Source organism: Trachemys scripta, chromosome 3 (genome assembly GCF_013100865.1).
Source record: "Trachemys scripta elegans isolate TJP31775 chromosome 3, CAS_Tse_1.0, whole genome shotgun sequence".
Classification (NCBI taxonomy): domain Eukaryota; kingdom Metazoa; phylum Chordata; order Testudines; family Emydidae; genus Trachemys; species Trachemys scripta.
In genome coordinates this window covers 4,912,387-4,924,808 of record NC_048300.1, presented here as the reverse complement: position 1 = coordinate 4,924,808, position 12,422 = coordinate 4,912,387, and the positions used below count along the sequence as shown (strand labels likewise).

Genomic DNA, 12,422 nt, shown 5'->3' with positions numbered 1-12,422 from the left:
GGCGCTCGCAGCCGGCGCGGTGCCGCCGGGGGTCGGTCTCGTACCAGTGGTCGGAGAGGAGGGCGGTGAGCAGCAGCCCCAGGGCGCACAGGCTGAGGCACAGGCTGAGCGCGCTGACCAGCGCCCGCCGCCGCCCCATGGCTCCGCCGCGCCGCCCGCTGCCCTCACGCCGCCCGGCGCCCGCCGCCGCAGCCCGGCCACATGCCGGCTGCAGCACAAAGGACAGCGGCGCCGCCGCACCGGCCCGCCGCGCGGCCGCCAGGGGGAGCCGGGCTGCTCCCTCCGAGCCCGGCTCCGCCCCGCGCCGGCCCCCTGCCCAGAGCCCGCCCCGGTTCCCGCGCCCTGCGCCCCGTGGGGGTCCGGGACCAGCCCCAGGGCCCCCCCACACACCGGGTGGGGGGCGTGAGGGGCGGAGTCACAGCCCCCCACCCGTGGGTGTATGAGGGGCGGGGTCACTGGGTCCCTCCCACCCGTGGGTGTGTGAAGGGCGGAGTCATAGGATCCTGGGGTGAGTGAGGGGTGGAATCACAAGGTTCCCCTTTAAAAAGCAACAGAGGGTCCTGTGGCACCTTTAAGACCAACAGAAGTATTGGGAGCATAAGCTTTCGTGGGTGCAGGCTTGCATCTGAAGAAGTGAGGTTCTTACCCACGAAAGCTTATGCTCCCAATACTTCTGTTAGTCTTAAAGGTGCCACAGGACCCTCTGTTGCTTTTTACAGATTCAGACTAACACAGCTACCCCTCTGATACAGGGTTCCCCTTTGGGTTTGTGAGGGGCAAAGTCACAGGTCCCCTGTGTGTGAGTGTGTGAAGCGGGAGTCATAGGGTCCCCTCTCACAGGGTCCCTCTCCGTGGGTGTGTGAGGAGAGCTCAGGGCTGGGAGGAGTCCAGGAGTCCGAAGAAGTCACAGGCTCCCCCCCATGAGTGTGTCAGAGTCACTCACAGGTGGGAGAGTCACATGGTCCTCCTCATGACTGTGTGAGTGGCCCAGTCTGGCTCATCTGTGTGTTAGTATTGTTAAAATAGTTATTAGCTTTATGGAAATGTATTTAGTGTTCAGACTTTATGAAATGCTTGTAAGTTGCTGCATCAGTAATCTCACTTATAATATCTGTGTCCCATGCTACAAGATAATATTTAAATATTTGCTCTGTACCTATAAAAGTATTTGCTCTAAAATTGTAAACCCCCATAGTTAGGAGAGAAGCATTAACAAGTGTGAAATACTAGTTTACCAAAGGGAAGTGTTATCTCCTGACCAACAAAAGAAGACCCATAGACACCAGACAAGCCATTGTGGAACGTCAGAGGACAAAAACTTTGTTGATTGCTTCCCCCCACACCCATGAAGAAGAGCTGTGCATAGAGACTCATCCCATCAGCTTGAGCTCTGGGGGAACCGAATAAAAATCCCTGTCAAGAAATTTTTTTTATCCCTATGCAGGCTGGACTTCAGGGAGAGGGCAAGACTTCTAAGCATAAGCAAGGGATCCCCGGATGTTCAGCTTGGGTTAGCCCTAGAGGACATATACAGCTTGCGTATTACCGCAGCTTCTATGACCTTTTGGAATCTAAGATTGTAAGTAATTTGTGTGGTATGTTTACTTGCTTTAACTTTGTAAATAACTCTTATTTATTTTTCCTAATTCATAAATTTTTAATTAATTTATGATAGGAGTGGCTACAAGTGTCTTTGGTGTAGGATCTAAAGTGAATTGACCCAAGGTAATGGGACTGGAAGTAACCTGAGTATTGTTGTGATTTTTGGTGTAAGGGACCATGAATTGTAATGGCAAGATTACCTGGGTAGCAAGACAGACTGGAGTTCTCATGCGGACTGTCTGTGGCTCTGTGTTGAGGTTGTTGTAATGCCTGAGGAGTTCACACTTGGTTGGTGAATCTAAGTATAGAACTTACAGCCAACTTAGGGTTTGTGCCCTACTTATTAATAGTCTGCCCTAAGGTTGGTACTCATGCTCATGAACTGCTCCAGACAGCTTGACACATCCCATGCATGAATGTGTGAGGGGCACTCATAGCTGGGGTGAGTCACAGGGTCCTCCCTGTAAGGTGTGTGAGGGCACTCACAGCTGCGGGGGCAGTCACAGGGTTTTTCTCATCCATGTGTGAAGGATGCTCACAGCTGGGGTTGAGAAGGGGGAGTCACAGGGATCATTCCCCCCCCCCCCGCTTTTCTCCCTTTGAATTCTGGTCCCATCTCCTGTTTGTCTTGGGAAACTCTACGGGTGACTGGAGAGCTGCTGTGTTTAATGTTGTGCCCACAAAATGCTGTAATATAAGTAGAACTGGGGAAAGAAGTACAGGTAGTCTTGCTGGCCTGTTCCATGCTACCAAATTTCACAGGGTCTGAGTGTGTCTGGGATCAGTTATGCTTGCTCAGGGGTTCTCAAACTGGGGGTTGTGACCCCTCAGGGGTCACAAGGTTATTACATGGGGGGTTGTGAGCTGTCAGCCTTCACCCCAAACCCCACTTTGCCTCCAGCATTTATAATGGTGTTAAATATATTAAAAAGTGTTTTTAATTTATAAGGGGGGTCGCACTCAGAGGCTTGCTATGTGAAAGGGGTCACCAGTAAAAAAAGTTTGAGAACCACTGTGCTTGCTGATGTAATACTGAGTGCTGTATACTGGGGCAATGTGTACACTACAAAATGAAGTCAACCTAACTTATGTCAGCATACAGCCACCACAGTAATTACATTGTTCATGCATATCTACACTTTGCTCCTTGTGTCAGTGGTGTGTGTTCTCAACAGGAATGCTTGTATTGATTGTACTCTCAGTGTGGGGCATTGTGGGATGGCTCCTGAAAGCCAGTAACAGTCAATGTAAGTAACACAGTGAAAAACAGACAATGCATTGACCTAACTACATTGATCTTGACTCTACGCTGCTCGCGGAGGTGGAATTTTTATGTTGGCGTAGCGGGGTGGTTACACGGGTGGGAGCAACATTTAAGTGTAGACACTTCCAAAGTTAGGTCGATGTAAACTGCCTCGCATCAACCTATCTCTGTAGTGTAGACCAGGCCTGGGCAGAGCAACCCGGGCTGTTTGAGGGGGGGATAGAGTCTTGCTGGGTTTAGGGGTCAACTGCCCAGGAGAGTGAGTGGGGGCAGAAGGAAACTGCTGCAGGCAAGACCAGTGAACAGGGATGGGATGTTGCTGGCCACAGGGGCCAGCACAGATTGGGTTGGCAAGGGGAGATGGGTTGTTGGGTTTAGGACCAGTGCAGCCTGGGATGAGTGGGATAGGGTCTCTTGTTGGGTGTAGGGTCAGCCCGGTAGGGGGCAATGATCAGGCCAGGACCTTGTTGGGTGTAGGGGAGGAGGTTAGTGCATCCTGAGGCAATGACTGGGAGGGGGCTTGTTGGGAGTGGATGAGGGTCAGTGTGTCCCGGGGAACAGGACAGGGCCTTGTTGAGTTGGGGGGGTTGGCGTGGCCGGGGCTTGGGAGTGGGTCAGGGCAGCCCGAGGAATGGAGAGCGGACTGCCCCCGGGCTTGTAACGTGTTGGTTTCTCAGTTATTAGCCGTGGGTAGCACTGGGGAGCCCCAGCCCCAGGCGCGCCCCACTTCTGCTGAGCGCTCGCCAGCTGGGAGCCACGTGGGCGGAGCCGCTCTCCTCGCCCCGCCCCGCCCCATGCGCGCGCGGGGCCGTCGCGTCCCCGCTCCGTGTCGCTGGGCCCGGGGGGCGAGAGGCGCGCGAGCGGGCGCATGCGCACGGCGTCGCTCAGTGCGCCATGTTGGCTGAGCAGGCCGGGGGGCGGCGGCGGTGGTGATCGCGCCTCGGTGTCCCCCCCCCTCCCCCAGCCGGCCCCTCCGGTGACCGAGCGGGGCCCCCAGCCGCGGCGGCGCCATGAGCGTGGGGCGGGTGCGCGACCTCTCCCGGCGGAACCCCCAGGAGGACTTCGAGCTCATCCAGCGCATCGGTAGCGGCACCTACGGCGACGTCTACAAGGTAGCGAGCGGGGCAGGCCCCGCAGCGGGCAGCGCCTGTCAGCCGCCGGGCTCCCGCTCCCGGCCGGCCGAGCCCCTCTCCGGGCGGCCGCAGGGGTTGGGGTCCCCGGCTCCTGTCACGGGGGCCTCTCCCAGCCTCCCTCCTGGGCGGGGGGGCAGCCCCGGCATAGCCCTGCGCAGCGACCGGCGGGGGCGTCCCGGGGGGCCAGGCTGGCTGGGTTTTCCTCCGCCCGGTGAGCTGACAGCCAGCCGAGCCGCCTTGTCACTCTCCCCGCCCTGCCAGAGCCTGGGCTAGGAGGTGCCCGGGCTAACTTCCCAACATGTCTGTCACGGGGTTGTAACAAGCCCGCTGCCTTGCGTGTGAGTGAGTGAGAAACCCCTTCTGGTGGGAATGTACCTGGAAGTGTTTGGATTCCCCTCCGCCTCTCCAGAACAGCTTGTTCAGGTCTGGGCAAACACTTGGCCCGGTTCTCTGGGGTCCAAGAAACCAGTTCGACTCCAGATTTTGTCACCCGGGTTCCTTTATTTGGTTTAGAACCAAGCTATGGTGACCGGTTTCAGAGTAAGAGCCGTGTTAGTCTGTATCCGCAAAAAGAACAGGAGTACTTGCGGCACCTTAGAGACTAACAAATTTATTAGAGCATAAGCTTTCGTGGACGACAGCCCACTTCTTCGGATGAGTTGATCAGACTGAAGCTTAGGGGTGAGTCTAGAACGGGGGTTCTCAATAGGCGGACTGTGGGCCGAATCTGGACACTTTTGTATGAAGCCTGAAATCTTGTTGTTTATTATTATCATTGTTTTTTATTATTTTCACTGGAGTCTGGACCTTGACTATACATTGACCAAGAAATTTGGACCTTGACAAAAAATAATTGACTACCCCTGGTCGAGAGCATACCACACATCAAAAGTTACACAGCAGCACTCTCCCTTCGTATACATTTACACATTTCATTGCATTTACTATACTTTAGATCATATATTTTTGGATAGCCTTGGTCACTTTGCAGGACCCAATCGCTGTACCGCATGCTCGGTCAATGTGCTGTTTATGTAGAACCTGATCTTTACATCATCTCTACATTTCTAACTTACCTTGTCCACTGTTAGTAAATGGTTCCCTAGATGTTCTCCCACTTATCTTAGTTGGCTCAGACATTCTTTTTAAACCCAATGTTCTGTTTAGCTCCCTAATTCTATTCTCCAAGAAATGAGACCTCCCTTCAGGTGTTAATTGCTCATTTCAGTCAGGTCTCAGCTACATTAATATGTCAGCATCACATTTTTGTTCAAATGCACCAGAAAACAAGTAACAGAAGAAAAAGGATAACACAACCAAATAGGATATGAGCACAGTAGCATATCTAGCACTGTATTAATAACCTCTGAACACATGTACAGTAATTTTTCAGAGAATCTATTATTAAGCTTTCACCCACATTTCCATTTAAAGCCACATAATGCATTCTCTAAAATTTTAAAGAAAAGTCAAATTGATCTGAAAATGGGTAGATAAGGTCAGCATAGAGTTTGTGTGGAAGAACCTGAGCACTTCAAACTAAGCTGTTCTGAATTGCTCATGCCTAGGAGAAAATTTGTGAAAGGAAAAAAGGTCCCATCACTTAAAATATGAGACGTTATTAAACCTTTTTGGAGTTCAGAATGAGATGACAGAGGGTACGTCTTCACTACCCGCTGTATCGGCGGGTAGCAATCGATTTATCCGGGATCGATATATTGCGTCTCGATAAGATGTGATATATCGATCCCCGAACGCGCTCACCGTCGACTCCGGAGCTCCACCAGAGCGAGCGGCGGTAGCGCAGTTGACGGGGGAGCCGCGGCCATCGATCCTGCGCCGTCTGGACCCCAGGTAATTCGATGCAAGATACTTCGACTTCAGCTACGCTATTCGTGTAGCTGAAGTTGCATATCTTGGATCGACCCCCACTCCCCCCCAGTGTAGACCAGCCCAGAGTGGTGTTGGTGCGCTTATACATTGCCAGCATGGTGTGCAGACCCCTTAACTGCTTTCTGACATAATTTCAACACCATTTTCACCTCTGAATTTAGTGGGGAACAAGGATCAGACAGATGAATATGTTGCTTGCTTCCTTCAAAATGACCTTTAGCTTACAGAATGTTCACCTGGCTGGGAGTCAGGAGACCATGAGTTCTAATATCACCTGTTCCACTGATTAATTTGTTAAGGTGAAGGTAATTTTGCTACTGTATAACAGCGTCTTCTACTCTCTATACCCCTCCAGAACATGAGACTTCAGAATGTAAACACAAATGTTGGAAAATCAGGAAATATTTGGCTAAGCATACCGCTTAAAAGAATGTCTGTTATAATACCCTCCCCAGTTAAGGAAATGTTAACCAGACAGATTTAACTTTGCTCCCTTAAAGCTGCCACAAGGAACTCACTAAATTAGCATGAAAAAAAAAATCCATAATCACATTACCATTTTGTGTCCAGCACAAGTGGCATTACACACACATTTATTTTACTTTGTCTCCATATGCTTGCATGTGTGGGGGGCAGAACTAAACTTTCTGTGTGTTGTGTTGGAAGTTTTACCTTAACATTTTTTGGTTTTCTTGCAACACTAATGTTCTTTTAAGGTATATGTGGGGGGACCTTCACTAAGCATTTCTGGCTTTCTAATGTTTAATGCTCTGTTGTGTGTGAGCAACACTGATTCCACCTTAAATTTTGTTAATTGAATAGTCATAAAACCAATTTAGGTTGGTGTGCAGAATCTCAGTTATACCTGATCTCATTGAAATATTAACACAGATTTTGGGCTCTTTTTGCCAAATCACCTGCTCTTAATGGTAGCTCTGTAGAAAATGAGCTTGTTTTTCCCTTGTCCCTGCTCCTTATCTATATGCTAATATCTAGTGTGATTAGGCTTGTGACTTTTTCAAAGTACATTTACTCAGTGTTCAAGTCCTCCCTCAGTGTGCTACTTGGAACCTGGCCGAGCTTTCTTCCAGTGTAGTTCATAACTTTGAAATGGTTCCAGTAACTGGAGTGATTTTTTTGGTTTGTTTCTTTGATCAAGTGTTTTCAGCATTATAAATGAGGTATTAAGATGTATGCAAATCAGCAAACCTGGATCAATTGGTTAACCTTAAAAGATATGACCTCAAACTGTAGAATGAAATTTTTCCAATTATAATATGATTATTTATGTATGTTACATTTAAGTTGTTTTGGATTTGGCAAGGGTCTGTTGGGAGCAGTAGGGGATTGGCTGAGTCATCATAATCTTCAGTTCAGTGTTCTGTTGGTGGCTAATAAAGTCAGTACCATTCCTGATTTGATCTACCTTCAGACATATAAGTTCCGTTCTGAAAAATGGATTCATGTTCACCATGTACATGCAAGTTCCAGGATAAGATTAAATTAGATTCATTGTGTTGTGCAGGTTCTTTTATCTCTTAGGATTGGAGTTGGCCAGGCTTATTGTTCTGCCATTACTTCAGTATCCATGCAGTTGTGACTACGTGGGCGTTAACTTGGGATCGGGCTGCCATTATATTTGTTGCCTTCCTATGGGGACAGTCTCCATAATGTGGACACTCTTGCTACTTGTTGACCTGACCCCCTTCTCTCCCTCCCTTCCCCCCTCCCCCCCCCCCCCCCAAAAAAAAAAAAAAAGGTTTTTAAGTTATTGAGAAGGTAGAGAGTCAGGGCAATGTGATGTCTCTTGGAATCCTTAGATTTCCTTGTCTTTTTTTAATTGGATTTTCAATCTGGATATACCACTGTATGGTCACTATTTTCTTTATAGCCATAGATGTATTTAGTATGTTACAAAAATAGATATGTAGCTGTGTTTATGTTAGAAAAAATGATGGAGTGCTTGCCCTGGATATTTTACAATTTAAAATAAGAGTAGGTAGTATGGACAGAGCTGAGGCGAAGGTGAAGAGAGATGAGGACGTGGGTCAAGACAATAAGATCCTGCTGTTGTTTGGGTCAGTTCTGTTATTTATATGGTGTCCAGAAATGTGCTAGTGCACATTATTTGAGGGATACACCATTTTTCTTATAGTTAATACATAAGGCTACATTTGATAAGCCCCCTTGAAGTGGGTTTTGAGAGAGGAATTGGAGATGATAATGGAATGTCTGTAAAAAATGGATGTGTGAGGTTTTGTGTTTGTTCTGCAATAGTTTCCATATCAAATATGCTTGGTTTATAGGGAAGAATATATCTTTTCTAACCAGCAACCATGCAAACTCATTCCAGAATATGCAAATTAAGATAATAAAAGTATTGCACATCAAATTATGAGGAGAGTGCCTTTCTCCATTGAAGCTATATTGCCTTGATGGTTTACATAGGCATAACTCATTAGGTCTGTAAATGGAACTTCGTAAATATTTCTGTGGAGGATGCAAAGCAACATTAGAATCTTTCTCCCTTTCCCAGAGCTGTGTTGTGTCTGCAGTGCTAACCGGAGTAAAAAGTAATAACTTATTTATGTTTCCAAAGATAGCAGATATGACCTTGTCTAAACACAGAGTGGATCTAATGAGTAAGATATTATCATTTTTAGTAGTAGAGCTGTACTTCAGAGATTCCTGCAGGCAGCATCTCAGAGGTACCCTATGGACGCTTAATTTTAACTTGTGGTTTCATCATAATATTAATCAGTTTTATATACCTTAATAAATTTGCCATTCAAGCCACTTAGTCTACTCCATCAAAATTGCTTTCCTGGTTGCAGTCACCTCTGCCAGGATAATTTTTGAATTGGATCCTTTTCCATCAAATCCCGTACTCCACCTCATTTGTGGAATTCCACAAGGATCAATTCTCTTTCTGGTCCTTTTTAATATCGATGTGCAACCACAAGGTGAAGTGGTCAGATGACATGGATTCAAGTGCCAGTAATATGCAGCTCTACTACCTACCACCACTCTTCTGTCACCAAGATGTTCTGGTGCTTGGACAAGATCAACTCATGGAGGAAGAACAGCTGGCTGAAGCTGAATCTTTGCAAGACAGAAATGATGTTGGTGATGAGGAAGGCATTTTGAAGAGTTTGTAGTCATTGTGCAGTTCCCTTTGGTTGAAGGTACATAGCCACAGTTGCTCTGTTTCTCCTGAAGTCTAAGAGAACTCTTGTATTCCTCACTAACTCTAAGCTCTCGCGTAGAAGCATCTGTGAGTAATACTTTCTGTCATCTCCAGTTGGCTAGGAGACTCGTCCTATCCTGGTGGATGATGACAAGGCCTCAGTTATTTACACCTTTCTGATCTCTCTGTTGGACTACAGCAACACAATGTTTCTGGGCATGATTTAGTACTTAGAAAACTCCAAGTAGTACAGAACACTGTAGCGCATCTCCTTTGTAACATAGGCTACTGCAAGCACATAACCTGTCCTTCGCTCTCTAAATTGTTTTCCCACATAATTTCAAATCAAGTTCAAGGTCTCTGTCCTTATCTTTGTGGTGGTCCATGGCTGGCCCCAGGATTTCTAAAAGACCACCTAAAGCTCTGGGATTAAGACTGTGGTTGACAAGCATACTTCTATGGCACAGTGTTTTACAATAAGGGTAAAACACATATGTTAGAGACACAGAACTTTCTTGGGAGCTAGCCTGAACTCCCGCAGGAACTAAGGACTATCCCAAACCTCACCACTTCCAAATGCAAAGTGCATTTCTTTGACTGTGCTTTAACATAAATGCATAGCAACCCCTATTTAAAACAAAACAAACCCTACCAAAACAAGACATTCTAATGCACATGCTTCTTCCTCCTGAGGAGATGAGAGAATAAACAACACACAGCAGATATGTAATTAGGCTGCTACTGAAAGGTGCTTAGGTTCTACAGTGAGGAGTGTGGTATAAGAAAAGAATAGAACGGAATTCCATATAGCTAAAAAGAGCTTGGGAAAAGTTTAACTGACACCTATTAGGCAGGGTGAAAAATATTCTGCTGGCGCATGTAAGTTTGTTTTCATGTCTCTACTGTTTCTGGGTTTCACTACTGTAAAAATCTCAAACGAGGAATTAACTAATGATTTTCCTTCTCTGAAAAAACAGTTTCGCTACTCTGTCCTCCTGAGTTACAGGCAATGTCCCTGGATTTCAGTAAGGGAAAGTTGTGGTTTTGCCCTTTCTGCACTGTAGAAAATCTTTGCAGAAAACTTGCTCTTAGTTCTTTATGTTAAATCTCAGAAAGCATCCTATTTGGTAGGTAGTTGGAGCAAAGATGAAACTGATAATTGACAGCATCTTGTTTGTAACAAATTGTGGTGAAAGTGGGGAATAGTGGACCTGAATATTCAAGGAGAGAAACTTGTTAACTTACTGCCTCTAATTTTTTTGAAGATGATACCAATAAAAGATCATGTAATTACTCTAAGTGCCTATGTATGTGTACCAATAGGTGCCTTTTAGAGATAGTCCCCCCTCCCCCCATTTCACCTACAGTTTAGTGGGAAATGATCCCACTTCCTTGTTTGGTGGTACTGTGTATGGTATACAGCCCCCTAAGGAATGTAGAATTACCAGATTGAATCAGACCAGTGGTCCACCTAGTTCAGTGTCCTGTCTTTGATAGTTTCCAGTGGCATATTCTTCAGAGGAGGGTTCAAGAAACTGCACAGTAGGGAAACAAGATTCACAGTAGGGAGAAATGGGATTATTCACCCCGCTATGGATGTCTCATTAAAATCCCTAGTAGAGATTGGACATTGCAGCACTGCAGAGGCTCTGGTTAGCCACTTGAGCTTAAGCCCATCCTACCCCTGGGTCTGAGCTCAGATGGCTAGCTGAGCCTCTGCTGGTGCCACAATGTCCACACAACTATTTCGAGTGTTAAGCATTAATCTGTCTGCCCTGGCTGGGAGGCTTGCTCCGAGCTGTAGTATAAGACATACCCAATGACTTCCTGTGGTAGTGTGCCACAGTCTAATTATGCATTGCGTGAAAAAGTATTTCCTTCCTCACTTTCGAATTTGTCACTTTTCTGTTTAATTGAATATCCCCAGGGTTCTTGTCTTATAAGGCTGGGAGCTTATGTTGTCTGATTAGACCTGATCATGTCATGATCTTCCAGGTATTTTATTATGAATTCCAACCAGTTTGCCAAGTAGACATATGGCTTTTTGCTCTGTGATTCTCGAGATCATTCCTAGAACTTTTTTAAAATATGGGTATAATACTTGCTGCCCTCCAACCCTCTGGCACAAAAGTTGTTTCTGATGGAAAAATTGCATGTTTTTGTTAACAGCTCAGCCACTTCATAATTAATCTCCTTCGGAACTCTTGGATGTATACCTTCTGGGCCGGGTCCCTAACAACTTTTGTGATATAGACTGATACAAATAAATCTTCTGTCTTCTCAGTAGTGTCCATAGGTCTTCCTTAATTGCTCCGTTTAACTTTGGTGATCCAGCAGACCCACCAATTCTTTTGCAGGCATCCTGCTTCTGAAATAATTACATAATTTCTTGTGTTGTTTTTTTTTAAATGTCATTAGCTATTTGTAAGGCCATTCATTTTTGTTTTTTTAATTTTTTAAAATGTCCTGGGAATTTATTGGGTTTTATTAAAAAATAGGAGAAAAATTGGTAAAAACCAGGAACAAAAGGGGCGGGGGGGAGAAAGGAAGGATGCCCGATACTCATGGAGATATGGGGTGGAAGGGGAAGAGTGCCTGGTATCCATGGGGAGTGGGGATTACTCGCCATGAAGCAGTTGGGCAGTCTCAGCTTCCAGGACCCGACTCCCTGCCTTTCTTTCTTCCCCTGCTTGCAGAGGAAGTGAATGGAAGGGCCCGGATCAGGAGGGGAGTTGAAGGCTTTACCCCAGACAGAGTCCCTGTGGCACTCTGTACCTCAATGCAGCACCTTGGAACCCACATATTCACTACTGTCATGTAATTACGATATGTTTTGTACAAAGTATGCCACATAAGGAATGGAAATGTCATGATCTGCTGAAATCTACTGTTCTGTCAAAATATCTATATCGTTAGTGTGTATGAAGTTATGAGGCTTAGCGGTATGGTTGTTGCTGAAATATGTTGCAAGTTTGAGAGTCACCCACTGCCAGTTCTCCAGTGACAACAAAGGAGGTGATCCACTCCCAGGAAGGTGTTAAGTGATCAATAATCGGTAGGGGAATTGTAAATATGGGATTTACAATGCTGTAAGAGGGCTGTGTGACGGGTTGGATCACAGAAACCCCCTTGGGAGCTGCCACCCAATGTGCAAAGACTACCCCTGCTTCTGTTTTCCCTGCCAGCTCAGGACTCCAGCACCCTGTCTTGCTGAGCCAGACACTCCTGTTTGGCTCCAGACACAGATCCAGGGTCTGAATCACTTGTTCCAAAGCTGCAAGTTTACCTGAAAACAGCTCGCAGTAGCGTGCTTGTCTTTAGCACTCAGATGCCCAACTCCCAA

The 12,422-nt window shown here is 46.6% G+C and overlaps 2 protein-coding genes across 2 annotated transcripts in view; one reads left to right on the top strand and one right to left on the bottom strand.

Moving 5' to 3' along the window:
* Positions 1 to 4,437, bottom strand: part of TMEM178A (transmembrane protein 178A) — a 16,084-nt gene extending 11,647 nt beyond the window's left edge. The window contains exon 1 of the mRNA XM_034764017.1: positions 4,375 to 4,437. The gene's annotated coding sequence lies outside the window, so the exon portion shown is untranslated. The remainder of the gene's footprint in view (positions 1 to 4,374) is intronic.
* MAP4K3 (mitogen-activated protein kinase kinase kinase kinase 3) overlaps positions 3,755 to 12,422 on the top strand; it is a gene marked incomplete in the record, with an annotated part of 123,200 nt that continues 114,532 nt past the window's right edge. Inside the window, 1 exon segment of the mRNA XM_034764013.1 lies at positions 3,755 to 3,978. Within this exon segment, the coding sequence (XP_034619904.1) occupies positions 3,877 to 3,978 (102 nt within the window).